The sequence below is a fragment of the Eretmochelys imbricata genome, chromosome 1 (genome assembly GCF_965152235.1).
Source record: "Eretmochelys imbricata isolate rEreImb1 chromosome 1, rEreImb1.hap1, whole genome shotgun sequence".
Lineage (NCBI taxonomy): Eukaryota > Metazoa > Chordata > Testudines > Cheloniidae > Eretmochelys > Eretmochelys imbricata.
Window position 1 is genome coordinate 232,101,591 of NC_135572.1, and position 26,349 is coordinate 232,127,939.

The following is a 26,349-nucleotide window of genomic DNA, read 5'->3' on the forward strand; positions in this document are numbered from 1 at the left end:
AGGTAGAATTAGTGGGGGAAGCAAAAGTGGATGGGAATCTGGGAGGCAGTGACCATGAGTTGGTTGAGTTCAGGATCCTGACGCAGGGAAGAAAGGTAAGCAGCAGGATACGGACCCTGGACTTCAGGAAAGCAGACTTCGACTCCCTCAGGGAACGGATGGCCAGGATCCCCTGGGGGACTAACTTGAAGGGGAAAGGAGTCCAGGAGAGCTGGCTGTATTTCAAGGAATCCCTGTTGAGGTTACAGGGACAAACCATCCCGATGAGTCGAAAGAATAGTAAATATGGCAGGCGACCGGCTTGGCTTAACGGTGAAATCCTAGCGGATCTTAAACATAAAAAAGAAGCTTACAAGAAGTGGAAGGTTGGACATATGACCAGGGAAGAGTATAAAAATATTGCTCGGGCATGTAGGAATGAAATCAGGAGGGCCAAATCGCACCTGGAGCTGCAGCTAGCGAGAGATGTCAAGAGTAACAAGAAGGGTTTCTTCAGGTATGTTGGCAACAAGAAGAAAGCCAAGGAAAGTGTGGGACCCTTACTGAATGAGGGAGGCAACCTAGTGACAGAGGATGTGGAAAAAGCTAATGTACTCAATGCTTTTTTTGCCTCTGTTTTCACTAACAAGGACAGCTCCCAGACTGCTACGCTGGGCATCACAAAATGGGGAAGAGATGGCCAGCCCTCTGTGGAGATAGAGGTGGTTAGGGACTATTTAGAAAAGCTGGACGTGCACAAGTCCATGGGGCCGGACGAGTTGCATCCGAGAGTGCTGAAGGAATTGGCGGCTGTGATTGCAGAGCCATTGGCCATTATCTTTGAAAACTCGTGGCGAACCGGGGAAGTCCCGGATGACTGGAAAAAGGCTAATGTAGTGCCAATCTTTAAAAAAGGGAAGAAGGAGGATCCTGGGAACTACAGGCCAGTCAGCCTCACCTCAGTCCCTGGAAAAATCATGGAGCAGGTCCTCAAAGAATCAATCTTGAAGTACTTGCATGAAAGGAAAGTGATCAGGAACAGCCAGCATGGATTCACCAAGGGAAGATCATGCCTGACTAATCTAATCGCCTTTTATCATGAGATTACTGGTTCTGTGGATGAAGGGAAAGCAGTGGATGTATTGTTTCTTGACTTTAGCAAAGCTTTTGACACGGTCTCCCACAGTATTCTTGTCAGCAAGTTAAGGAAGTATGGGCTGGATGAATGCACTATAGGGTGGGTAGAAAGCTGGCTAGATTGTCGGGCTCAACGGGTAGTGATCAATGGCTCCATGTCTAGTTGGCAGCCGGTGTCAAGTGGAGTGCCCCAGGGGTCGGTCCTGGGGCCGGTTTTGTTCAATATCTTCATAAATGATCTGGAGGATGGTGTGGATTGCACTCTCAGCAAATTTGCGGACGATACTAAACTGGGAGGAGTGGTAGATACGCTGGAGGGGAGGGATAGGATACAGAAGGACCTAGACAAATTGGAGGATTGGGCCAAAAGAAATCTGATGAGGTTCAATAAGGATAAGTGCAGGGTCCTGCACTTAGGACGGAAGAATCCAATGCACCGCTACAGACTAGGGACCGAATGGCTAGGCAGCAGTTCTGCGGAAAAGGACCTAGGGGTGACAGTGGACGAGAAGCTGGATATGAGTCAGCAGTGTGCCCTTGTTGCCAAGAAGGCCAATGGCATTTTGGGATGTATACGTAGGGGCATAGCGAGCAGATCGAGGGACGTGATCGTCCCCCTCTATTTGACATTGGTGAGGCCTCATCTGGAGTACTGTGTCCAGTTTTGGGCCCCACACTACAAGAAGGATGTGGATAAATTGGAGAGAGTCCAGCGAAGGGCAACAAAAATGATTAGGGGTCTAGAACACATGACTTATGAGGAGAGGCTGAGGGAGCTGGGATTGTTTAGCCTGCAGAAGAGAAGAATGAGGGGGGATTTGATAGCTGCTTTCAACTACCTGAAAGGGGGTTCCAAAGAGGATGGCTCTAGACTGTTCTCAATGGTAGCAGATGACAGAACGAGGAGTAATGGCTTCAAGTTGCAGTGGGGGAGGTTTAGATTGGATATTAGGAAAAACTTTTTCACTAAGAGGGTGGTGAAACACTGGAATGCGTTGCCTAGGGAGGTGGTGGAATCTCCTTCCTTGGAAGTTTTTAAGGTCAGGCTTGACAAAGCCCTGGCTGGGATGATTTAACTGGGAATTGGTCCTGCTTCGAGCAGGGGGTTGGACTAGATGACCTTCAGGGGTCCCTTCCAACCCTGATATTCTATGATTCTATGATTCTATACCATACAGTTTAAATTTGTGAAACACTGAGATCCTGTGGCATAAAAGACACTAGATAAATGTAAGCTATACTCAGAAATCAAGAAGAGGTTCCTCACCCTGCACAGTAACTAGTTCTTCAAGATGTATGTCCCTATGGGTGCACCTCTTGATCACAGATTTTCCCTTAGCAGTGTCCATTCAGCTATCTATACAACCTCACACTGCACAACGAGGATACATAGGGCTGCACAGGCAAACCACCCTCAGCAGTTCCTTCTCTATCCAAATGTCAAAGAACAGTCCAAATCAGAGAAAGGCAGGCAGTGGAACACCCATAGGGACACATCTTGAAGAGCTACAATTAGTGTACAGGGTGAGTCACCTCTTCTCCTCTTCAAGTAGTGTCTCCGTGGATTCTTCACTTCAGGTGACTCCCAAGGAGTATCCCCACAGGGAGGAGGGAGCTTCAGAATGGAGTCCAGGTCTGAAGACAGTACCACATTACCAAGCACCACATCCAATCTGGCAGCATGGATCAAGGCATAATATTTAGAAAAAGCATGCCCTAAGGCCCAGGTAGCAGCTCTACATATCTCAGACATTGGAATGATTTTGAATAAAGCTGTGGATGTTGCTTCTGATCCCATAGAGTGTGCTATTATCCCCAGGGTGGACAGAGCACCCACTGTGTCATAGCAAGTTACCACACACCCAGAGATCCATCTTGAAAGTCTCTGGGCAGAGACTGAGAATCTCCTGGATCTCTCTGCAATGGAGACAAACAGTCTAGGTGATTTCCAAAACAGCTAGTTCCTACCTAGATAGAAGGCTAACGCCCATCTAACAGCTCAGGTATGAAAGCAGGTCTCCAGCTGAGACTTACGTGGTTTTGGGAAAAACACCAGTAGATGAATGGACTCAGTAAGATGAAAATCCAACAGCACTTTAGGTACAACAGTGAAAGATACCGCAAATGGTGGGGGGTGGGGGGAGAGGGACTGCCATCAAGGCCCCAATTTCACCAACCCTACAGGCCAACTTGATAGCTACTAGAAAAGACCTTCTTCACAGATAAATGAAGTAAGGATCAGGTTGCCATAGACTGAAACGGAGATCTTATGAGATATTTGAGTACCAGGTTGAGAACCCAAGTTGGAGTGGGATCCTTAACCCGGAGGTAGAAGCTCCCTAAAATGTTGAGGGCACAAGGTGAGCAAATATGGAAAGTCCTCCTAGTGAAGGATGAAATGTCGATACTGCGGCCAGGTGAACCTTAAATTGAGATAATTGATAACCCTGATTTCTTTAGATCCAGCAGGTAATCCAGCATGGCTGTAAGCGAGGTGGATGTAGGCACAAGTCAGCGATGGTGACATCACTGGTTGGATCTTTTCCATTTCTGAAGATAAGTTATTAGAGTTGATTCCATTCTGTTGTTTAGTAATACTTGTTGTACGTCTGTTGAGCAGGTGGACTCCAATCCTATAAACCACGTGGAAGTCATGCTCAGAGGCGGAGGACTCCTAGGTTGGGGTGAAGCACATGACCTGCATACTGGGAGAGGAGAGGAGGGGTGGTTGGAAGCTTGAACACCAGATGGATAACAAGTGAAGCAGGTGAGGATACTAAGCTTGTCTCAGCCATGTCAGTACTATAAAAATAAGCCTGGCTTTGTCCTGTCTGATCTTGTTCATCGCTCTTAATATTAGCAGTATTGGAGAGAATGCATGGAAGTTCAACTCCCATTTATAGTCCTGGGAGAAGCTCCTCTGAGCACACAGGCTGTGAAATTCTGGACTCCAGGAGAGTAAACGGTTGATATCTGAATCTGATGGGCTATATACCATTTCCATAAATTTATAGCATTGGTGTACAGGGTGGGGAATCTTGTTCCTCCCTGTTTGCTGATAAAAAACATGTAAGCCACATTGTCATGATCCTGATTGATCTGCCCCAATAAGGGGTAGGAACCGAAGGCAGGCATTCCTGACTGCCCTGAATTCCAACAGGCTGACATGGAAACTGGTTTCTCAGGCCATTCAGGTATGCTCCCCAATAGTGATGCATCCGTTCACAATTATTGTTGGACCAGGGCAATGAAAGGGATGTCTCCACAAACACTGAGTTGATTTTTGAGCCAATCTAAGGAATTCTTCAACTGGAGGGGAACCATGACCTGTTTGACCAGGCTGTGTCAGGTTAATGAATAGGTCCTCCTGAGCCAGCCCTAGAAGCAGCAAAGGCATAATCTTGCATGCTCAGTCACAAAGGTGCAATCAGCCATATGATCTAGGAGCTGTAAACAGTTCCTTATTGTAGAGGGGCTTCCCTGAATTGTTCCGACCATCCAGATCAGACACAGTTATGAGCCTGTCTGTGGTAAGGTAAGCCCTGGCTGCCGACAAATCCAAGTACTCCCCTCTGAATTGTATTCTCTGTACAGGTTCTAATATGGATTTTTTTTATATCTCTATATAAAATATATATATACATATATATTGAGCTGCAGACCCAACTCCTGGAAGAGAGAAAGGGCCATCTGGGTACAAGTCAGTACTGCTTCATAAGGTCAGCCCCTGAGTAGCCAATTGTTCAAATACAGGAAGACTAAAATAGTTTCTCACCAAAGGTAAGCAGTTACTGTGGCTAGAATCTTTGAGAACAGGGAAGTACTCAGTATCAAAAATTATCCTGGCCCATGGTAAAACGCTGGTATTTCCTGTGGGGCGTAGGGAGTGTATCACTATATGGAAATAAGTGACCTGTAGGTCGAGGGCCAAAAACCAATCTCCAGCCTCTAGATAAGGAATTATAGCTGCCAGAGTCACTATCCTAAACTTCTGAGACTTTACGAATTTGTTCAGTGGTCTCAGATCCAAGATCCAGCTCCACCCTATGTCTTTCTATGGCAAGAAGAAATACTTGGAATAAAACCCTTTCCCCATGTGAGGGGATGGACTGGCTTTATTGCTCCTAAATTTAGAAGAAGATAGTGCACTTCTTGTCTCAGTATAGTCTTGTGAGACGGGTGCCTGAAGGACATGGACTAGTCGGGGGGAGGGACAAAATAAATGATGTAGTCTGATGTTATGACCTCAGACCCACTTCTCTGTTGTAATATGCCACCAAGCCAGATGGAAATGGGAAAGGTGGTCTACAAAGGTGGGGAAGTGGGTAAGTGGTTGCCCCTCATGAACTAGAGGTGAGGGAGAAATCAAACTTTCGACTGACCCATCAAAATTGCTGTTTCAATGATGACTGGGTACTCACTGAAGGAGAGGAAGTAGCTCTCTCTCTCTCTGGAATTTTTGTCTTTTCCTAGCAAGTTCAGTGGTACTGCGAAATCCTGAGAACTGGGTATGACAATCTTTCGGCAGTTTGGGATGTACTAAATCTGCTTTTGTTCGCAGCAGTGTATATATATCCAAAAATCTTAATGTGGCCCTGGAGTCCTTTAGTGTATGCAGGGATTCATCCATGATCTCCAAGAAGAGCTTCCAACCATCAAACAAGAGGTCCTCAGCACTGTTTTGAACCTCTTTCAGGAACCCAGAGAGCTGGAGCTATGACACCATGAGCATAACCACCGCTGTGGAGATGATCTGGCAGCAGTGTCCGCGGCATCAACGGACTCTTGAAGAGAGGTTCTGGCTAACAACTGACCTTCTGCAATGATGGCCTGAAAATGTTCTCTATGCTCCTGCGGAAGATGTTCAATGAAAGCAGCAAATTTATTACAGTCCATGAAGTTGTACTTGGCCATTATCACCTGATTGTTTGTGATCCAAAATTAGAGGGTCACAGATAAGTAGAACTTTCTGCCAAAAAGGTCTCACCTCTTTTGGTCTTTGTCATAAGCAGCAGACCTGGAGTAATGCTGTTTTCCCCACTCATTTACACCACCCACCACCAGGGAATTAGGTGGGAAAACACAAATCTGAGCCACTGGGAAGAACAGACTATTTCTTATCCGCCCATTTACAAGTTGGTAGGATGGCAGCAGAAGTTTGCCACACAGTCTTTGCTGGATCCAGGAGTGCTTCATTAATGGGTAGCATAACCCAGGTGGATGTTGCCTGTTGTAGAATGTCCAGCTGCTTGTGCTGCGAGTCCTAGATCTATTCTTGAGCTATAAGAAGGGAGTCAGCCACCTTCTTCACAAGGTCCTGGAACTGGAGAAAACTGTCAGCCATAGACAGTTGCAGAGGCATGACTACCTTGTCTGGAGACAAGAATGAAATGGGAGTTTGAAGAGCAGCCTCCTTAACCACCCTAGCCTCCTGTTCCTCAAATGTTTCCTCATACTGGAAGGTTGGTTGGGGGAGGACTGTGCAGCTCTACCACCTTGATTCCCCAGAGCCAAAGGTCTGGCAAACTGCTGCCAATATGCAGCCCAAGGGTCCCAGTATAGCCATTGGGGAGGTTCCTTGCTACTGGTTCCTGGCATTACCTTTGAGCAAGGAATTGGCACGGAAGAGGCAAGCTGAACTGGAAGCTAAGACTGGGGAGAAACTGGCATAGAAACCAGAATATAGAGGCGCAGGACCAGTTGGTGGCATATAAAGGAGGCAGTACATGGCAAGTGGGATTGGGAGGCAGTTGGCCCACTGGTGGGGGTAGGAGTGTAGACATGGTTCAGTTATGGGAAGGGAGAGAAAAAACTGCAGCAAACGGGGGTGGTGAAAGTTCTGAATGAAAGAAAAATACTTGTCTTTATAAGCTCAGTATACAAAAAGTGTGCACCTATGCATGCACCTGCACAGTATTATAGGGGCTGCTGCTAACAGCCCCTTTATTTAGACAGCCTAAAATGCTTCATTAGAAAGAATTCTTACTACCTTTTCTTTAGGAAGTTCTCACAACTCCATTGTTTGCAGCAGGCCTTGGATATTCATCAGGGGAAATTCCTTCACGCTTATGAAGTGCCTTTTCTTTGGCCCATGAAATTCCATTTAACTTTTGCTAAGATATAATTTGTTAAAAGTTGCTGTTTCCCTTCTCTTGCTTGCATTCTACAGAACAGGTCAAATGTTTAAAATTTCATCATAGGGGAAAAACATCATCTGCTCTGAAACGTATCAATTTCTCTTGAAAATTATCACCCATCTTTGAAGCTACTACAACTGCATGTGTTGTACTTGTTTACGTAAATATCGCAAAGTCTTTATACATCCCACTAAACCCTTTGTCTCAATGCTACAATTGATCATTTGTGTATGAGAACACATCCTTATGCTTCTGCCTACCACCATGGCACTCCTACACGAAGAAAGACTCAGTTCCTATTTTGTTATCACAAGCATGATACTCACAGGGATTGTTACTGTGTGTTTCTGTCTTCCCAGTCTTGGCAAGTTTGGTTGAGTTCTGCTGTGCTTTGCTTTGCTCCTCCCCAGTTAGCAGGGCTTTTATTTCAGAGGGGATTTTCCCTTGGTCCATTGCCATGCACCACTGTTTGTACTGAAATATGCAAACACGTTAAGTACTAGTAAACTGGCAAGATCACATTAGCAGACAAAACAGAGCTGTAATCTTTACCTTCCGGTGTCTTCATTTAAGGTTTGAATGTACTAGGCTGGAGCCTTTTACATGATTGCTGATGAGTCAAGCACGTGTTCATGATTACACAACTGGCCTGAGCAAATCTTGCTTCAGTTAATAAAACTACTACTGTTTTATACTACATACAGTGCTACATACTACAATACAGTAATTATTAAACTGCAAGGAACACTGTATGCATTTGCTGGCATGTCAATAGCCAGAATACTCTTCCAGCTCACCACCTTTTAAAGCAACGATTTCACATGAATCTAATGCTGGTGGATACTCAGGAGTTCTTTTCTGGTACTCTGCACGCCAGAATTATGGGAAGCTTCCCTTCCTTTCAGCCACATCATAACTGATTAAAACTTCCTCATGAACAGGCTACAAAACATACAAACTTTTTTAGGTTCTCAGGGACAGAGGGATGGGAAAGTAGAGGTTACCAACCTAACCTCTGCTGATTAAACTATGAATAAAAGCTACCAATCAAAGAAGAGAAAGTAAAGGATTGTTGTTGGACTATTCACTGATTCTTAAACAAAGTTGATTATTTTGGGTAGCTCAGAACACAGCCTACTGAAGACTAAATTTCCAACCAAAGCCTCCATGTTTCAAGCTCACTTTTGCCCACCAACTAACTGTGCCTGCAAAAGTGTGCATACACCCATTTCATGCACACAATGAGAACTAGACAGCTGAGCAACCAAGTACACAATCTACACATGCAAATACAATTTTGTGCATGGAGAGTCAGCCACATGCACAAAAGCAAAGGCTGGCTGAACATGTCTACAAACTACAGATGACTCTACATATCAATATTTCACTATGCCCCTTCCCAGCCCTTGAAATCAGACACTTTCCGAGATATAAGAAATAAGATTTTAAGATGACAAAATTTATGCACAGCAGTCACCTTGCTTACCTATATCTAGTACAAATATGACTAATCTTGTAAACTGCTTCTTATACCAGGATCATATTCAACATGTAAACCAAGCAAGCACTTAACATATTTGTTCTTGTGATTTTTACATTTCATGACCTAATCATGCTCTCATTTAAGTCAATAACAAAACTCTCAATGACTTCAATGAGAGCAGGATCTAGCCCAAACCCAGGTTTAGGTTAGAAGAAAATTCCTTACCATTTCCAGCTCTTCTCTAAGTGCACAGATTGCTCTCTCTCTGCTTGATACCAGCTCTTCCAGATACTGGTATCTCAGCTTCTTTCTCGCTCTGCATTCTCTTGCACTCTGACGACTTCTCTCAAGTTTTGCCTTCAAATCTATTTTGGCTGGTTTACGACCTCGTTTGCCTGGTTTCTTTACTTTGCCTCCGACCACCTATAAGATGACAGTAAATTAAACTTCCATTCAGCTTGGGGGGAATAAGCATGAACTTCCTCCTGTTGTGCTGGATTTGCATAGCAAGAGGGGAGCCTACTGCTGGTAAATTTACCATGAAGGAATAAAAGTGGTGTATGAAAATCAAAACAGCAATATTCTATCAAATTCTCTGATGCCTCAAGTGTAATACTTCACTATTTTAGTTGATACTGGATAACAGAGGAAGAAGAGTTTACTTTTTATTTTCGGGGGCTGATGAAAGTAGTTAAACAGCAGCAGCAGTAACAAGGACTTCTTAATGTGAAGCACTGCTCAGGCAGCTGTACTGTGCGCTATATGACCTGGAGAACCATTTTGCAGAAGCACAAAAAGACCAATCAACTCACCAGCCAAGTATGAGGGCCTGTATCAACTGCCATTATGAACCATGACATGCAGTGAGGAATCCTGTCCACTAGGAATATTACAGAGCCCCAAAGTCAGAATGGAGTTTAGCATCTTAAATAGGAGTTTATGATTATATAATAATCCTAAAACTATTGTTTTAATAAAATTACAAGGTTGATTTCCAAATCAGATACAAATCATGGCTGCAGCTGAGCTTTGTAGGGTTTCATGAAGACATAAGTCTTAAAAAAAAAAAAAAAAAAATCTATTCATCAATATGAGATAGAGCCACTTCTTGTTTCCAAAATTCACTTTACAAAAGGAGTCTCAATCTATATACACAGACCTTTGCTTCTTAAGGTCAGCTCTGCAAAGTTTCACTCGCCCATGACAGATTTTTGTTTTTTCGATAGATGACAAAAAGTATCATCTTCATAGAGAAAGGAAGGTAAAGTAGATTGTCTGTGTTGGTAAGCTTTCACGATTTTCCAAAGCAGATCTTAAATGCTTTATTGATACACAGAACAGCAATATTGTAAAAGTTAATAAATTAAGAAATATTTCATGTTGCAGTTTCTCTATAATCTTGACTCCTCTCTCTCTCCCCCCCCCTTAGGCTTTTACGAGTCCATCTAACCATATATATATATTTATTCTATAGATCTTCATCAAAAAGACATTAGTGTTATGATTTAAACCAAAAAAACATTGCCTCACTATAGCTATAACATTACATATAGCAACTTGAAATAATTGTATAGAGCTACAGCATATTCCTATTTTACAACTGTATACTGTAGCATCTTCCATCTCAAAATATATACACTTACGCTCATGGAGCAGGCATTGTCTTTTTGTTGTGTGTTTGTACAATATCTATTATGGGGAGTTGGGAAATAAAGTGTTATGGCAATAAATAAAAAATAGTAATAATGCGGTACCACCAAAGTGCAGCCACCTCGGTGACACAGATTAGCTATGCAACAGTGAGAAGTAGTAAATGTTGGCCATGGATACCAGAACAAAGCTCTATTCTTTCGAAGAGGGCCAAGTGATGTTCTTGCAAAACAGGCAGAACGCCTCAGATGTTAAAGTTTCATACCTGAAAGCACACACACACACCCCCACAGCAAATTATGTGACACGTTCTATTTATGTGCAACAGAAGAATGAAGGGCCAAGTTGACCCTGATGGGATTTGAAACCACGGTTCCAGGGAGTCTATTCTAACCCCAGTCCATCCCACGCGCATCCTCTTAGTCCTGAGTCATTTCCAAAGGAATCTATGACAGATTTTAGTTAACTGGTAATTTGGTTACGTTTCCATTCCATTCCACTCCCTCTCCTGTCCCAATACTGCTACCTCCACAGGAATTGAATGTATACTCCATGTAAAGTACCCAGCTACCATTACTGAATTAGGAGAATCTACTTTAAAATGTACTACATTTCAAATACAGCAGTGTGTAGAAAGGAATAATTTTTCTACCATTTACTCCTCAATTCCCCTCCTGACATATTTTGCTTCTAATGCAGAACGCGGCACCTAGATTTCTTTCAAACCCAATACCGGTGCTATTACATGGAGCTGCCTTGCAAATGTTTTGCTAGGCATGCAGCCCACGCTACCAACCAAAAAGAAACTCTCACTGTAGGGTGATTAGAATCCTTCCGTTTGATGAGCAGAGCATTGGGACTTTCCTCTACACCCAATACTTTCATGGATCCCTGGTTTGATTTTCCCAGATTTCAAAAACCTGTGATGAATACACCAGTTAGTACTGCACCTTTACCTTGCGATTCAGATGTAGCAATTTATGCACGCACTGTATTTTTCTTATAGGCAAGTGTTCAAATGTTCAAGTGTTACAGCAGGTTTTTATTGCATAACACAAACATTGTAGAACAAGTGATATCTGTGATTATCAAAGCAAGTTTGTTTTGTAGCATCACACAATAAAAACAATTTATTACTAAGTGAACTCTTTCTAGAATAAAAAGTGGATTGGACAACAGAACTCATTCTTTATGTAGTGAAATGATTCAGCAATCACTCAGCAGCCTAATCCTATCCCCTCATATATTGCCTTTTCTAATTTATTCAGAAGTGGCTGCCTGCCCTGGGCAAACAGGGAAACACAGCATACTTCATGAACTTCTATTGATTTTGAAACAAATATGATGAAGTCATAAGATCAGAAGAAAATTCAAATCCTTTGTCAAGTTTGAGCTGCAGAATGTTATTTTAACTGTTAAGTTCCCTGCACCCTTCCCATGACAGAAGACTCCAAAGCATGTTATTTAAGATTTCCTATTTTAAATTCAAATAAAAAATGCCAATGGAACAAAATTCATTCTCACATTCCTCCATTGATCTCACTAGGCTATACCTGTGGTAAATTTAACCCAAAGCAAAAAAAAGTTTTCTTAGCACCTTGTCAGACACAGTTATAATAATTGGCTGGTTTCCATGCAAACTAAATGTTTTGCTTCACTGCAATAACTAAGGCTTGGTTGCTTATTCCAATATGGGTTACTTGTATAATGCTTTATAAGTTTGAAGTGCGACAGGAGTTATATATTATATTAAAATAAATAAATAAGAAGGGCCCCAGGCACTCAGAGTACATGGTCTTTTTTACCTATCATCCAAAACACGATCATGGGACTGGAACATTAATATTCCCAAAGGAGATTCCAGAGTTTCTGGATATTACATTATCCCAGAGATCACATCTTAATGATCTAAGCATCAGGTTTGAAACACTTAAGACTCTATGGAACCAGAAGAGAGATTTGCCTTTGTGTTCTTAAGCAAAAGCTTACCTCTTACACTGTTGTGCAATGTGCTTAGTTGGCTGCTGCCATATTTCCCAGGAGTGGCTACATTAAATTTCTGTGACACTGTACATACACAGTTTATGAAGCAGTTAGATTATCCTTTCACCTTGACAGACCTCTACTCATGCTACACAACACTTTTTATATTTTGGTACACTATTTGCCCTCCCTTCCAAGTTCTCTGATCACTTAAGTTGCCCTGTACATAGGGCTCTATCCACAGATGGGAGGGCAGCAGGCTCTGTCTTTAAGGTCACTACTCTCCTATGAGTTAGCCGCCACAATTGTGGTAATTTAAATTTGAAGCATCCTCCCCTCTGATTTGAGATGGATATCAACAATTCCATAATATTCTAATCTCCACACAGCCCAGGAAGAGTCTCAAAGTTTCAACCACAGGTTCTCACATGATTCTGCTCTACTTTGCACATAACCAGGTGATTTAATACAGTCCTGCTACCACAACAGGTATTTTTCTTGGGAACACGGGACTTTTTGTTCTTTACTGTAAATTTGAGCAACGTGGCTAGAAAAAAATCTTGGTTAAATCCTTTGTATTACTGTCTCTTCCTTTACTTCCAGTTATGTTTGCTTAGTTGGTTGCTATGTTGATATGACAGCAGAGAATGACATAAGACAGTACTGCAAGCTGAATCCAGACATGGATGACAGAAAAAAAAATAACTCCCGAACTCCCTTTCTATTTGCTCTGAGTTAATATAGTATCAGGAGTTATTAGCATTCAGCAACTGTCTTTTTAAACAGTCGTGTGATCAAGAGCCAAAAGAGAAAGATCACCATTAGTAATCATAATAATGACATTATTTGTTGTAGCCGTGTTAGTTACAGGATAGTAGAGAGACATAAGGTGGGTGAGGTAATATCTTCTTTTGGATTAACTTCTGTTGGTGATAGACAAGCTTCCGAGCTTGCACAGAGCTGAAGAAGCAGCTCTGTAACTCTCTCACCAACAGAAGTTGGCCCAATAAAAGATATTACCTCACCCACCTTATCAGTTTGTCAGAAATCCAAGAGAGTTTATGTTTCAGTTAATTTTTTTTTTTTTTTTTTTTTTGCAGATTTCAGCAACCAAGGAAACATGTCTTCTCCCCTTTCTAATACCATATTGAGATCTTCATATCACTCTTGCTCATGAGAGGTATCTGAGTTCAGGGCATAGCTACTTGGCTTGGGAGGGATATGAAGACAGCAATCAGCTTTCTGAGAGGAGGAAAAAGGGCAAAAGACCAATGGGAAGAGACCTGGCAGAAACCCAAAGCAGCTATGCTAGATTCCAGAGGGAGCCATGTATAGAATCAGATTCCTCACTGGAAAGACAGATCAACAGGACATGCAGAATATGAGCACTGGTGTGGAAACTAAAGGCTGAAGCACATTGATAGGGTAATGTGGGAAAGCTCGCACTGCTGCTGCATCAGCATATACTGGACCAGGGTGATGTTTTGGGAATCTCTCAAACTAGTTAGAGGTTCTGTTGCCACCTGCTCTGTAATCTTGGGTGCCTTAATGCTATGCTGCAATGACTCAGAGCCCTGACATCAATAGCCACCCCACAAGCATAAAGGTCTCACCCTGGATTCCATCAGACTAATTACTCCTTCCAGGTTGACACCAACAACCCTTCCAGTCCTGAGTCTCCTCAAATCTGTCCACCCCAAGTTCTTAACTACCAGGCACTTGGACTTTTCCCCTCTGGCTCATCACCCCTGAAGACATAAAACCAACCCCCCAACACTAGCTTTGCGTTGGCACATACATTCCACAGTTTGCACACCACAGACCTGCTTGGGGTAAAAATAAACAAAAGGTTTATTTAATAGAAAAAAGGTCACAGATTCAAAGATAAAATAGGAAAAGCAAACATACACAAGTTACACAGAAAATAAACAAAGATGCAACCTCAGGCTTTACACTTTCAAATTATATCAACTCCCTTTTCTAACACAAGTTACCTATTGCCTCTGAACAGTTTCCCAGTGTTTCATGGACAGCACCTGTCAAGTGACAGTCCCTCAGTTTCTGGAGGCTGTTCAGTTCAAACCCCTTCCATTTTTAAAGGTTTGAATATCTATAGTGAACAAAACTGCAAAGTGGGGGAAAACTCCTCCCATTCTTAGTTTTCCAAGACTGGGGTTTTCTTTTCTGTTTCAAATTGTTTCAATGTTTTCCCATTAACTTTAATGGCCCATAATTTGTCCTTTCCTGGATTGTACAATCCTAGATAGTCAAAGCTACTCTCCTCTGATTGGGGAGGCGGCCCCTCCCTGCCTGGCTGCTCACCATCCCACTGTGAGGTGGAGCTGAATGCTACACCACAAATTATGAGCACAATTTTATATATACACAAATACCTAAATTCATAACCAGTCTGTACACATATCTCATAATGATCATCAAGTTCAGAACACTACAAACGTTCATAAAAGACCTTATTTTACATTTTTATAGCACAACAACATTGTATTACTCCGAGGGCATTCTGCACCAAAAAATTAAAAATTCTGCACACAATATTTTAAAATGCTTCAAGTTTTGTCAATAAATAAATGCGAGGCAGTGGGGAGCACAGGCCACTGGCTGCATGAAGGTGGGAGATCACCCTGCAGCACTCCCACCCCACACCTCCTGGACAAGGACTCAGCACAAGGCCTGGGCCTGCCCCAGAAGCAGCCTCGGGCCCTGCAACTCTGCACAGTTGCAGGCTCAACCAGACAGGATCCAAGTATTGAGGGATCCAGGTGTGAGGTGAAACGATTCTGTGTGGAACAATCTGTGCAGGCCACTCAGGGTGGGGTCTAGGTATGGGGGGATCTGGATGCACAGAGGCTCGTTTTGGGAGGGGGCGGGTGTTTCCCAGGTTCTGGGGCCATGGGACTCTGCAGGGGCTTCCAGGTGAAGGTGGTTTGGGCTCAGTGGAGTGGTGTGGGGGACTCAGCAGGGGGGTCTGGGAGCTGAGGGAGTGGGGCTTGGTGGGGTGGGGGTCTGGGTGCAGCTAGTTGGGGGTCTGGATGTGGGGGCTCATCAGGGTGGGGACTTCAGTGCAGGGAGCTCAGTGGGGGGTGGTCTGGGTGCAGGGGTGGGGGTCTGGAAGCAGGGCAGTATGGGTGCAGGGGGCTCCAGATGCAGGGGTTGAGGTTCAGTGGGGTGCAGTTCGGGTATGGAGGGCAGGGGGGTTGTGGGTGTATGGGGTGAGGCTTGGCAGGGGTGCCTGAGTATGGGACGTCCAGATGCATGGGGTTAGGTGGATGCGGGAGCGGCTCCTCGTACAGTGACACCTCCCCCCATAGCTGAGGAGCGATGGGGGCAGGAAGCAGGGGAGGAGGACGAGCTTCCTGCATCTGGGGGAGGTTTCTGGGAGGTGGGTCTGACACAGCCCCAGCCACTCCTTGCAAGGGAAAAGGAAGTCACGTCCTCTCCTACCTCCAGCCCAACCAGGACTAGCAGCTGATCCTGGCTCAGGGTAGGAGCCACTAGCTGGAGTGTCCCCCAGCCCTGCAGTGATTTACCTCTCCGCCGGCTGCTCTGGGGGTCTGAAATGATGCACCTGCGCAGCTAGGGAGTGGTGCATAACTGCTCTTGCAACTTCCCTTTGCTTCCCTGTCAGAAAGTCTTATTTCTGCAGGGAAGCAACTAAATCTGCAAGGGACATTAATTCTGCACATGTGCAGTGGCGTAGAATTCTCGCAGGAGTAAAATTGTATACTCAACTACTTATTCTATAGGGTTCACACCCCATATCCACAACACAGGGTGTCTGGACCCTGATTCTCACAACCAGCTCTATGGATTAATACAGGATTGCACTCCCCACAGCCATCAACATCTCTCAGCAGCTCCCAATTCACTTGAAAAGAAATTATTAGTTACTGAACTGTGCAAACACCATTTCAGCCAGCAGCACTTGAACGTACAAGAAACCTTTTTGTTAGTTTAACCTCAAGATCTCTGCATACACAGAAATTATATTCTCTAGAATGGGGGCAGAGTGTCACACAAATACCAGAGTCTACATGAAAATTAGAAATTGCATACATACAAGAAGAATGTTGTAGCTTATATGGTGATTCAGGTACTTGCTCTTACAAAGTATAATGGCTGGAGGTATACAGACATGCCAACTCTCGCAATCAATTAATTCTGAGTAACATTAAGCCTCACTCATGATCTCACAATAAAACTCTCAATGTCAGGATTTTTTTTTGAGACTGAGGCACATTCTAATGTGTTTCTAGTCAAACAAGAGTTACTCCACCCTAAAAAAAGGAATGCAGCTTCTCCACCTGGCTTTTAATTAAAAAGTACTTTGAAAGACAATGAGAATTCATTTACATATCAGAGAAACAAAGCTATCCAGCTAACAGGTGGCTACACTCCAGCAGGGAAACTTCAAATAAGCAACTGAATCAACTGGGGGGAAAACTCCTGACATTTGAGAGTTCTAAATGTGAGGCTTAATTTCACTTAGAAATCCTGCCAGCCCGGGAAGTGGGAGAGGGGACCCCAGTGCAGCCCCACCAGGCCTTGGGAGGATGCAGAACTCTAAGGAGCAGAGGTGAGACTGGTGGCAGCAGGGGGGCTAAATGAGGGGGGTTGAGAGACTGAGACTGGAGTGAGACTGGTGGCAACAGTGGGGGCTGTTGGGGTAGAGGACTGTATTGATGGTGGGTTCTGAGCAGATGGGTTGAGTGCTGGGAGGGTGAACTGAGGGCGGTGAGGACTGATAGAGTAGGGATGTTGAACTGCTGGGGTGAGACTGAATTGAAGGGGGGCTGAACTGAGGTAGGTTGGGTGGGGAGAGAACTGAAGGGAGACTGGGAGACAGGATTAATTGCTGGGCAAGAGATGGGCAGATGTGGGAGTGTGCAGCAGGGGCCAAAATCACCTTATCCAGCACATGTGGGTGAGTGGGCAACACTGTCACATGTACACACCCTGGGAATGGACAGGGAAAGTTCAAATATCAAGAGATCTAAATAAATATATATAATCTTTTATTAAAATGTCATGATATTAGGGCCAATATCATGATTTTAGGGGTCCGACTCATACTTTTTGATCTCTTGAAGTTGGCAATTCTGGGTATAGGTTTGCAGTTTCCCAGGTAATTAGTCTTTCCCTAACCTCAGTCATCTACACTGGCCCACTTGTATCTGTTAAAAGTTAGGGCTTAGATGGATGCCATAGACATATATATGTTAAGCAAAACTTCAGTCATGATACATAAAGAATTCACTTAAATACCTTAGGTAAGGATATGAGTGAGAATTATATGGATCCAGTGCAGTTCTATCTGCAAATGACAAATGTCCCTAAAACACACGGGCTAAATTATAGCTGCCCTTGCACAGATGTACGAGAAGACCCTGTACACTTTCTCCTCCAGGCTATCACTCGCACAATTTGTCTAAGGACTCTGGACTATAACGGTGCTTGTGGAGGCACACAGCAAGGTAAGCAGTGTTCATCACCCTGGGTATGTATGTCAGGAGGAAGACAAGGGCGGGGTGAGGGCATGGCAATGACGTTATAGCTCCCCACCCCCAATCAGCAGCAGCATTTAGTGTAGGAGCATGTGTTACAACTTTTCTATCGGTTCACTCGGGGCCTTCATCATGCTTTAAATGGGCACTACCATAAGGAATGCGAGTGAAGGTGAGATGCACCTCCTTATCCTCCCTTTTGCAGATCTATCTAAAAAGGCATAATTTAGCCTTCTGTGTGACAATGTATTGGGGAGAACACAACTTTGGTTTCATGATCCTTGCCACACTGTGCCACATTAACAGCATTAACATACAGCAAGGCACTGATTATTCATCTACAGATTATATTTTAATATCTATACCTATATCTATAAAGGCTAAACACACTACACTTGTGATGGCAGGAAAAAAATTCTATCCATGTTCACAAGCTCTCTCTCTGCAATGGTAATCAAAAATGCAATAAGCCACAAGCCCTAAAATAAAAATGATGATACCCACCAAGTTGCAGTATATCACTTACATTAATACAATATAACCCAACTGCACACAATGCAGGAGATTCTGATATTATGGTACATTTCATATTTCACATTGATTAACTGACTTCCATCTAATTCTTGGACCTGAGCCATCAGTCCTTGGATTCCTGTCTTCACTGGCAGGCCCAGTTTCCCAAATCACAAAAAGAAAGCTATCCAGACTAAGACTGATAGCTATTCAAAAATAAAAGCGTTCAGTTAGCAAACATTCTTTTATTGAATCTTAAATTGCATAATACTTAGTACCAATGATTTCCTACAAAGTTTAAGCATTTTTATTTGGAAAAACCTTTATAGTACACATTTACACAGAACCCACAATTCTACCCAGCATGCTTTCAGAGACACCTATTATTAAAAAAAATAAAGGATTTATATTAAAATAAATACAAAGGATATTTAAAAAATTAAAGACCTGGGCCAAGCACTGCAGTGTTACGCTTTGTCTACACTGACACTGTCGAGTCAGCGGTGGCCTAGAAGAACTGCATGCATCATGCCACTGAAGATGCTATTGCTTGGCTAGACAACTATGCACATGCTAAATAAATACACTGGCAAGTGAACGACAAAACTTTCATCATTCATAGGTGTTAAAAAAAAAAAACACACACACACACCCCCCCCCAAAGACAAAAGTTTTGCTGAGAAAAAGCGCTGGTGTGAACAGTGCTTTGTTGGCAAGAGCCTCTCCTGCCGACAAAGCTACCGCCATTCTTTTAGGGTGGAAATTTTATTTGTCAATGGGAGAGCTCTCTCCTGCCAACAAACATCGGCAACACTGCGCACCTTTCAGTGGCATGGCTGTAGCGGCACAGCCGTGTTGCTAAAAGCTGCGTAGTGTAGACAAAGCTTTAGTGTTCTGTACTGCCCATCAGGAAATGCAGTAGGTTCAATTTCAGTACCACTTTCTAAACCAGGGGTGGGCAATAATTTTCACAGGGGGGGCCACTCCACAAATTTTGGTAAGTTGTCACCAGCTGCACATTTCTACTATATTAATGGAGGGGGTGCGGAGTCTGGGAGGGAGCTCTGGGCTGGTGCAGAGTGTTGGGGTGCAGGAGAGGGTGAGGGGTATGGGCTCTGGGAGGGAGTTTGGGGTACAGGAGGGGGCTCCAGGTCTCGGAGGGAAGAAGATGGGTGCAGGAGGGGACTCCGGGCTGGGGCAGGGGGTTGGGATGCAGGAGGGGATATGAGGTGCAGACTCTGGCCGGGATGCGCTTACCACAGGCAGCTCCTGGCTGGCAGCGCAGCAGGGCTCAAGCAGGCTGCCTGCCTGCCATAGCCCCACACCGCTTCTGGAAGAGGCTTCAGCTGGCTGCTGCTGGCACATCTCTGCGTGCCCCTTGGGGTAAGGGAGGCAGCGGGTCTCCATACACTGCCGTGCCAGCAGGCCCGCAAGCACCACCCCCCGGTTTCTGGCCAATGGGAGCTGTGAGGATGGTGCTGGGGACAGGGGCAGCACACGGAGCCACCACCTCCTCCCACATGCCAGGGGCGCGCAGAGACATGCCAGCAGCAGCTGGCCGCTTCCAGGACCGGCGTGCCGTCACGGCAGGCAGACTGGCTGCCTAAGCACCTTACTGTAGCACGAGACTTTTAGCGGCCCGGACTAGGAGATCACAAGGGGGCAGAGGAGGATGGACAGAAATGTTTGATGGGCCAGATCCAGCCCATGGGCCATATTTTGTCCACCCTGATCTAAACTGTCTAGCATTACTCTGAGTGCTTCCTATTGCTCAAAAGTCAGCAGCCTCCTTCTGTCCACTAAGGAACTGTGACCTGACATCAACATGTTACACTACACATAGAGTACATACTGATTTAATTGCTTATCTATTCTAAACAAGCTCAGGCATTTTTTAAACCCACAAGTCAAAGCTACTTTACATTTAGGTTTTAATCTCAAAGCAAATATCAAGAAGAAGAAGATTTTAATGTTGCTATAGGGTCCATTCACCCAAATAGCAAAAGGCACTTTACTATTTACTATGGCCCCAAACCTTAACCTACATATCCTGAAAAATCTTCAACTGGTAGGAAACACAGAGCAGATCATCTTTAACAACACAGGTCTCTATGAAAACACATCCCAGTGCTTCACTACACACACTGACTGCTGAATGAACAAGAGTCCAATTTGAATGTCACATAACAGATTCCTCTTAAATACTGCATAGGATTGGCCTTATCTGCCTGGGAGAGCACCTCTCCCTCAGTGACCACAGCCTACCACAACAGCTAGGTACCACAGCAACAGAGAAATTGTTAGAGGGAGTCTCATGAGTGACCAAGACCAAATTTTCACAGGAGCTTGAACTAGACTATGTAACCCACTTACACTAGAGATATGGATGACTGCAGGCCTCACCACTTAGAGACAAGCACAAAATTAATTTCACTAATTTTGCTTTTCCTCAAATTCCTCACATCTGTTCATACCCAAGCATAAAGAAAAACATCCTACAAATTAATCAAGCTATTTCACCTATAGCCTCAGAAGAGAGAGGCAAATATTATTGTAATTCCTGTTTGTAAATACTTAGAAGGTACATAGATTCTACAGTGATGGGGACTATATAAGTAAGCACCTACTAAGACCCTTCTTCCTGTACAGACTCCCACTGAACTCAGCTTTGTCATCAATTATATTATGCAGTGTGGTACCCGGATTAAAAACAAGTAAGGTCACAAAAATTAATGGGACTCTGCACAGGTCCACGCCTATGGTCCCTTTTGCAGGATTGGGGCCTACAGGATTTACATACAGAAACACAGCCAACTCTGGGCTATAGGGCAGCAATCAAGCAGTACTACACTTGAATACTGGAACAAATCCTAATTAAATAGAAGCATCACAGGAACTAATGTCTATGCAAAGTTAACAAAATTTGGTTTTTAAGGTTCCACCAGTAAAAACTATACACCACTGTTCAATTGGCAGCTTGCAGGCCAGCTCCAGCCATGAGGGTCTTCTGTTTGGTCATCAGGAGGTAATAGACATCAGCTCTTCCTTCATGCCTCCTTGGAATCGGCAGCCAACCAGAGCTGCAGTAGAAAGTTCTCTACCCCTCCTGTCAGGAGCCTAGCCTATTCTCATGGGGCGGGGTGGGGAGAGAAGGAGCAGTCCCTGTTCACAGGAGGGGAGAGAGGAGGGAGGAGGAGGAGGGAGCAGAAAGAGCTCTCAGCTCAGGGCTCCTCCATTCCTTCTTCCCCGCCTCCCTTCCTGTGTGCAGGGATACCTCCTCTGCTCCCACTCCCTGTCACACCCAGCCAGGAAAGGAGGGTGAAGAACCCCTGTAGCTTCCCCCCTCCCCCCGCTCAGCCTGGAAGGGGAAGGGGGACCTCGCTGCAGGCCCCTTCCCCCCACTCTCCAGCCTGGGAGACGGGGGTGTAGAACTCCAGCAGCCACAGAAGTGAGGCTGAGGGCCACAGCGGATGGAAGGCAAACTGAAAGGGACTGGACAGAGACCAGAGTGGATAAAAATCAATGATTTAAAAAAACACATCTGATTTTTTAATTTAAATTGCATTTTTTTGATAAAATTCTTTTTGAGGAAAAAAACGTATCTAAAGACAGTTTTAATCAAGATACATTATAGCTCAAAGATATCTCATCATGGAATAGGGATTATAAATTCTAATTCTATAGTATGAGACAATATATTCATGTAATGTTTAAGAAAAGTTTTGTAAATGAGTTCCAACAGTTCATGGATTAGGGACCCAATCTTATGGGGTGCCACAGGCTGTTTTATAGATTATTTAGGTTAATCTTTCTATCTACTTAATCTGCTCAGTCTAGAAGATACCATTGGAGATGATTCGTTTTGCATTTCTCAAACGGTGGATTTGTGTCTCCAGAGGTAACATGCTTGTTAACAGCAAAAATGTTTTAAAATAAATCAATAATATAGAGAGGTGAGAAATAACAGACCTCGACTCTGTTGTCCCTCTGCAAATTTGTGTACACAGAGTCAATCCCTTGCCTCTCTCTAAAAGTGCAAAGTTTCAAAACGTTCAATGCATAGAAGATTATTGGGGACGGAATAGATCTGGACAAGGAGAAGAAGTCTAGAGATAAATGTGAGAAGCGAGGGACATATGCTTGTTTTGTTAAAATATTATATATTTGCTGCTGAAGAAAAAAACAGAATACTTAACATTGTTGTTTTAGTTAAATAAAGCAATTTAAATGTCTGTCTGGTGATGTTCTCCTCCTAATACAGCATGGCAAGAAAATCCTCCAAATACTAATGATTAACTTGTTGAATTGGAGATAGTTCACCTTCCAATGACTTCATAAATATCTGCTTTAATTATCTTTGGTAAATGAAATAACCTAACCACCATTCATTTTCTGATATAGCTGTAAAACTAGTGTGAAAAGTTTTCAAAATAAATCACTGTTTGAAAATGTATAGTGTGTACCTTCTAAAAATGAAATCTACATCTATCTCCGAATTATGAAGAATATGTATTAAGGGTATAACAACCAACAAGAATGCACTTTTTACGATGATTAAATCAAGACTTCCTGACTAGTGATTTAAATGATGATTTAAATCAAATCCCAATGACAGAGACACTTCAGTTTACTTTCACTCTATTTACTGACATGCCATGTATTTAATTTAGAAACTTTTCATTTGCATTTAAATATGTTGGAGCTAGGATATATTGATACACTTCAACTTACAGTGGTACCCTTTTAATTAGACTCTTATGCAAAATCAATCAGTAATTGACATGCTTTCATTAGTTAACTTGATTGCATGCTGCACAATCTTTTCGGGTGGTGGGAGGGAGGGAGACGAGATCTAATGTCAAAAGTTCAGGCAATAAAAAAAGATTAGATGTCCATTCTTTTCTCATGAGTTTAACTTCTAATTTTAATTTCATAGTTTTAATATAATTAATACTAATAGCATGCTGTTATACAAGCATTACAGTGTATTCGTATAACTATTTGTTTACAGGATTTCAATGGAATATTTTGAGTTTAATAATTACAGGATTTCAATGGAATATTTTGAGTTTAATAAATACAATCTGGCACACCACTTTTGAAAAGTTGCAACCTCTTCGGTGGCAGGATCACTGGACAACTAACACCTGAACAGCCCTTTGGCCCACCAACATTTGGATACTGCCTTATCCACCCACCAGAAAATGTAATTGAATACCACTATTATACACTGGACACTGAATTGCAGCTGAACAGGAGGTGCCATGGAGCACACATTTTCCAGACTTGATATTTAGACCACTATGCCTCTCCCTTTGATTACCTCCAGAGTTTCCTATTTTAAATCATATTTGTTGTCAAACATGAAGCATAAAATACATCTTAAGGTATTAAGTATCAGAGGGGTAGCCATATTAGTCTGGATCTGCAAAAGTGGCAAAGAGTCCTGTGGCACCTTATAGACATCTTAAGGTATTAGTTTTAATCTTTTATCACTTATAAACACAACTGTAAACTAAGGAGTATTTTTGCTTAACTCCCAAATTTGAGCCTATATACATACATTCTATTTTACATATATACACACACACACACACGGGATGTAAATATCCGTTAAAAAAGTTAACCAGTTAAACAATATAAAATTATATTGTTTAACCAGTCAACCGTTAACTGAGGTCCCTCCAGACGGACAGCGCAGCCAAGGCTGGGGTGCTGCCAACCCGGCTGGTGCAGCAAGGCCGGGGCTGGGGTCCCCCTGGCTAGCCAGCTGGGATCCCTCTAGCTGGCTGGCAGGGCGCAGCCGGGGCTGCGATCCCTCTGGCCGGCCGGCACATAGCGCTGCTAGGGCTACTCTGGCCAGTGTCCCTCCAGGGTTAACAGTTACGGTCGGTTAATGGTAAGCCTAATGCTTACCAGTTAACCTTTTACATCCCTAACACACACAGAGTCAGGGCACTGAAAACATAATTTACCAAACAGAATGACTGAACTCTGTGGATGCAGCTATAACATGCCTACTCCCATGCTAATGCAACTTTATCATCTCAGCTTTTATAAGGAAATTCCTTTTCCAGGCATAGTTGTTCATACCACAGATAAGGCTGGAAGCGAACCTCTAAAATCACCTACTTCAGCCCCTGCAACAAGTAGGGAAACATGAGTCAGTGGACTTTTAGCAGATTACAGAGATCAAACTATGCTGGCCTTGAACCACATCAAACTGCACACCTAATATGATCAGGTACTATTACAGTGCCTGTCCCACATTGACACAGCAGTCTCCAGCTGGACAATTCAGTGAGAACCCTTCCCAACACAAGATGGGAACCACTGAATTTAGCCACCAATGGTTCTGACTAACCTGCAGTGTGAATAGTTGTTGCTAAGGGCGTCGGAGCCCTTTAAGAGCGTTTTGACAATAAAACCTTTCTAAGTCAGGTGCGCAAGTTCAGTAATACAAGTAATGTCAGAAAATACTTGTTCAGTCTCTGTTCCCATTCAATTCTTACCCTTTTCAGATGAAATTGTTGGTGCTTGACACTTCCCAGGATTAGATCCTAGAGATAATCTCTTATGGATAGCACTTCCCCTTTCATTTAAAATTGTTAAACATCCCCACTGCAAGTACTGGAATGTTTACATAGAAAGTATTACCAGGAAAGCGTATTTTAATCTGAAGGTAGGAGTGGTAGAGAAGTCACCATATATTTGCTTTCCTCCTCCACAAGCAGAAATTCCTTCCAGGAAAATTCTGGATACATTTAACTTCAGCTAAGATCTTCTTATTTATGGGGTACTAAAATTCAGTTTGTTTAGTGAATATGGCCAGTAGCCCTTTCAAAGAAACCAAATTAATGTGTATGTTGTTTATCATGTGACAATCTTGACACCTCACAAAATAAACTTAAAGCTCAAAATTTTAAATATACCACAAATCTCAAAGATCTTCAAGCCTTTGTGAGTTAATTCTGTGGCAGGACAGAAGAAAAGATTTTCCTGGAAAAAAATTAATTCCAGCAACACCATTTTGCGTTAAATGCGTCAAGGACCAAAACCCTCATGGCCCTCTAAACTACAGTCCTGATCCCATAAGCAGCTTCACACAGGCAGACCCTTGCACCCACACAGAACCCTGCTGATTTCAATGACAGTGCACCCATGCGGAGTAGCTTGCAAAATCAAGGTCTAACAGGGCAAAATAGTATATAATATTAAAAGCTTAACATGAAACCCTTAGTGAAACAACATATTTACCAACTTCTAAAATAACTTAGCTGTAGTTGTGACCTTAAGTCTACACTACGAGGGTATGTCAAATTTAGCAGCGTTAAGTCGAATTAACCCTGTACCCGTCCACACAACGAAGCCATTTTTTCGACAAAGGGCTCTTAAAATCGATTTCTGTACTCCTCCTCGATGAGGGGATTAGCATTGAAATCGACATTGCCGTTTCGAATTAGGGTTACCGTGGACGCAATTCGATAGCTCCCGAAGGCCAATACTATCCCACAGTGCACCATTGTGACCACTCTGGACAGCACTCTGAACTTGGATGCACCGGCCAGGTGTACAAGAAAAGCCCCAGGAACTTTTGAATCTCATTTCCTGTTTGGCCAGGCGAGCTCATCAGCACAGGTGACCATGCAGCCCCAGAATCGAAAAAGAGCTCCAACATGGACCGAACAGGAGGTACTGGATCTGATCGCTGTATGGGGAGACGAATATATGCTATCAGAACTACATTCCAAAAGACAAACTGCCAAAACATTTCAAAAAATCTCCGAGGCCGTGAGGGACAGAGGCTACAGCAGGGATGCAACACAATGCCGTGTGAAACTTAAGGAGCTCAGACAAGCGTACCAGAAAACCAAAGAATCAAACGGACGCTCTGGGACAGAGCCCCAGACATACCACTTCTACGCTGAGCTGCATGCAATTTTGG

The 26,349-nt window shown here is 43.4% G+C and overlaps 1 protein-coding gene across 1 annotated transcript in view; it reads right to left on the minus strand.

The window, feature by feature from the left end:
* CREBL2 (cAMP responsive element binding protein like 2) overlaps positions 1-26,349 on the minus strand; it is a 40,831-nt gene that overhangs the window by 5,206 nt on the left and 9,276 nt on the right. Inside the window, exons 2-3 of the mRNA XM_077825372.1 lie at positions 8,962-9,159; positions 7,580-7,727 (exon numbers count right to left, since the gene is read on the minus strand). Of these exons, the coding sequence (XP_077681498.1) occupies positions 7,580-7,727; positions 8,962-9,159 (346 nt within the window). The remainder of the gene's footprint in view (positions 1-7,579; positions 7,728-8,961; positions 9,160-26,349) is intronic.